General features: G+C 59.0%; 1 protein-coding gene across 2 annotated transcripts in view; it reads right to left on the reverse strand.

The window, feature by feature from the left end:
* UNCX (UNC homeobox) overlaps positions 1-3,305 on the reverse strand; it is a 4,914-nt gene extending 1,609 nt beyond the window's left edge. Inside the window, exons 1-3 of one of the 2 annotated variants that reach the window (XM_062607957.1) lie at positions 2,682-2,808; positions 1,726-1,826; positions 1,420-1,595 (exon numbers count right to left, since the gene is read on the reverse strand). In XM_062607957.1, the coding sequence (XP_062463941.1) occupies positions 1,420-1,595; positions 1,726-1,792 (243 nt within the window). In that variant the 5' untranslated portion in view covers positions 1,793-1,826; positions 2,682-2,808. Of the gene's footprint in view, positions 1-1,419; positions 1,596-1,725; positions 1,827-2,681 lie in introns of both variants that reach the window. The other variant, XM_062607956.1, reaches the window with a different exon arrangement.
* Between the last annotated feature and the right edge of the window lie 204 nt (positions 3,306-3,509).

Raw genomic sequence — 3,509 nt, forward strand, 5'->3', positions numbered from 1 at the left:
CGGCAGCCCCCATCCAAAGGGCCGAGCATCTGCGAGACGGAGAGCAAGGGAGGGGGCAGGAAGAGATATCCACACTTCTTTAACAGGGTAGAAAAATAAAAGCAAGGGGAGCAGGATGCACACTCACGCGCACACACACGCTGTGTCCTGCCCGCACCGGTACCACAGGGAGGGGAAGGTGTAACACACAAATACCCCCCCACCCCGGCTCTTCCCCGCAGCCTAGGGGTGCAGAAGCCCCCCGGCCTGCGGGACAGGGCGACATCAATCCGCAGTAGCGCACAAACCGCAGCACAATGAGCGGGCCAAAGGTAGGGCGGGTTCACCTCGCCCGGATGGACGGGGACCTGGTACCCCTGCCCGTTCCGAGCACCGGAGCAGAGCGGTTGGATCAGCCCGAAACCGGGTTTGCTCTATATTCTCGGAGAAAGTAAGAATAAATTCGATTTAAATCCTCTCTCCTCCGTCGGTTCCCCGGTGTCCGCAGCCGCGCAGTCCACGCGTTCCCACAGCGCCCGGGGAGCCTCGGCCCATAGGGGCTGCCGGCAGCGACCACAGCTCGGGAGCATCATGGGGATATCGGTGGCCCGATCCCGACTCCTTCCCGCTACCGAGCCCAGCAAACTCCCAGGCCCCTGGGCACGGCGGAGCTGCGGCTGCCGGCGCGGAGAGGCAACGGCGGCTCAGAAAGACGCCGTAAGACAAAGCGGACAGAGGGACCGCGGCACACGGCTGCGGCTCGCCCCGGGAGCACCGACCCCACCGCCCCAAGTGCGTTGGAGGACGTATCCCCCGCACGCTGAGCTCACAGGAGACGGAGCACCAGTACCAGCTCGGCCTCACCGCCCGCAGCCACGGCGGCACGAACCAGCGCCTGTGCACCCAACAGGCAATCTGCATCGCAGCCGCGTACCCCATCCCATTCCCGTTCTATTTTTCCAGGATCCACTGAAGCAACTACATGGTCCTCGCACCCCATCGAGCCCGGGCAGCTCGTTAGAATTAAGTTTTACAAGTTCCACACGCTCTCGATACGCCTACGAGTTTTATTGACATTGTCCAGCATACCCCCGTGATTAAGCTTCATATTTGCATGCTAATTTTTTCCTCCCTTAGTTCATTTAAGAAATAATTTTACAGTGCAAAAATATATATTAATAGTAATTTTTAAAAGGCTTGGGGAAGCCAAGCTGTGATGCCACTTTTCGGGGCTCGTTTGCAAGATAAATCGATAAATAGAAAGGAAATATAAGAAGAAAATAAACCAGCAGGGAAACAAAAGGAGAGGGCCGGAGGAGCGCAGCCACGGGCCCAGGCGCACAGGGCCCGTCACAGAGCGGGGTTATGGACCCCCCCTTCGGGGGCCGTTCGGCGCGGAGAGAGGGCAGGAACGGAGGGAGGGGAAGACGTGGGGTTTACCTGCACTCTGGACTCCACTAAATCCAGCCTGAGCGCCAGAGCCTCTCGCATAAACACGTCCGGGTAGTGACTCTCGTTAAACGCCTTTTCCAGCTCCTCGAGCTGCCAGCCGGTAAAATTGGTGCGGGTTCGTCTTCTTTTACAGCCAGGACTTTCTTTGTCCGGGTCACCCGAGTCTGAAAAGGCAGAAATACCCTCAGCTCCCTGGAAAAGAGGCCTTCTCCCCCCCCTCCTTGCCATTCACAGGAGCCTTTTAACTTTTGTGCTCGGTAGCGTTGGTAAAAAAGAGCGGGATTATTCACACACCTGCGCTAAAAATGGGGAGGAACCCGATCTGCCCTCGCCTCCTCCGAAAATGTACTTTACAGAACATTTATTCCTGAAGGAAGCTCTCCACAGGCTCTCAGCTGGCAGAGAGAGAAAGAGAAGTTCCAGCATTTGCTCCAGCCACCAAAGCTTTAATTAATAAAAAAATTAAAAGCCCCCGTTTCCCTTCCCCTGTTCCCCCCTTTCCCAGCAGCTCAAGGCCCGGTCCCAGTGGGACCAGAGGGCAGAGAGGCCCCAGCCCTCCCGCGGACCCCCCGAATACGGGTGGGTGCTGGTTGGGGTTCTCACAGCCTCCCCCCGTGCGTACATGCCCAGGCCGGGGGTTACAGCCCGAGCTGCTCCGCTCCTCACGTTTTCCACCAGGTGTGGAAATTCCAAATAAAAGGAATAATTTTTATTAGGCTGAGGTGCAGAGGGGGAACTGCTTCGGGATTAATGAAAAGGACGTTGGGGTGACGGAGTGTTTTAATAGCTGAACAATAGCGGTGCCACAGGCCGGCGGGGACGGAAGGAGAGCGCTTCCCTTTGGTTAAATCGTTTTTTAAAAGAAATACAGTAATTACCGCTCTTGATTCCCTAAACTCCAGACATTCCCATTATTATTTTTACATCTATGTTTTTGATGTCATGCTCCGAGCCCCCACCCCAAAGATGAACTTTAGGGGAAGGCCCTGGGCCGGGCCCGCTATTGTTCAGGGCACACGCGTGGCCCCACGGCAGCTGGAAGCGGGGACGCCTCCGGCGCTTGTCCCGGGCCCCCCACCCAGTTCTGCCTGTCCCTCGGGTGGGCCCAAGCACAGCTGTGTCCCCTCCAGACACCCCAATATCAGCAGATGAGGGGGGCGGTGGTGACCATCCTCTGCGCTGACCCGCTCCGGGCTGGGAGCGGTGGTTGGGGCTTCGAGGGGGGCACACGGGGCTGGGGCCGCTCCTACCTGCGAGCTTGAAGGGCTGGTTGTCCCCGCTCCCCCCGCAGCCGGGGGGGATCAACGGCGCCGGGTTGACCACGGAGGCGGCGCAGGAGCCGCTCAGTAATCCATCGATGGAGAAGGGCACCGAGGCGGCGGCCGACTGCAGCTGGTGCCCGGTCAGCTCGTAGACGTGGTGGTGACCGAGCGGGTAAGGGAAGCCCACCATAGCCCCGAACTGGGCATGGGGATGCTCCAGGATGCGGCTATCCATCATGGGGGCGGCTCTAGCGCGGGGGGTGCCGGCGGGGCTGGGGGTGCGGGCAGCGGGGCGGCTGGGGCCGGGGGTGCTGCTGCCGGAGGAGGAGGCGCGGCGAGGGGCTCATGCTGCAGGGCGCCGGGCGCTTTAACTTTATCAACATCGGGCTCCCGATAATTAGCTCAGGCTGGGGGAATTTGGGACCAATAAGAAACGTTAATCGGTCCTGACGTCAGAGACGTGCCAGTGTGGGGAGCAAACGTTTTCCATATCGATTGCTAATTATACCTGACATCCAGCCTCAATAAACAATATCAGAGCTGTCACAACACGACAAGGGGGGCTTTGATACGAACTCCAGCCCGGGGAGGGCGACGGGGGCCGGGGCGGGCAGGGGAGGGGGTGGAGGGACCGGGGGGGGGCTTCACGGATCCGCCTGAAACCCGGTTAAATACTCACCAGCCGGAGTTACACAGACACACAGCCTCCCCCCTCCAACCCACCCTCTCCCCCCCTTGTCCCCTCCCCTCTCCAAATCACTAATAGATTTCCCTTTAAAACATTCACCAGCGTGTTGTGGGGATTTTTCACCAGAA

The sequence above is a fragment of the Pezoporus occidentalis genome, unplaced genomic scaffold (assembly GCF_034315485.1).
Source record: "Pezoporus occidentalis ecotype Australia unplaced genomic scaffold, CSIRO_AGI_Poc_V1 ctg128, whole genome shotgun sequence".
NCBI lineage: Eukaryota > Metazoa > Chordata > Aves > Psittaciformes > Psittacidae > Pezoporus > Pezoporus occidentalis.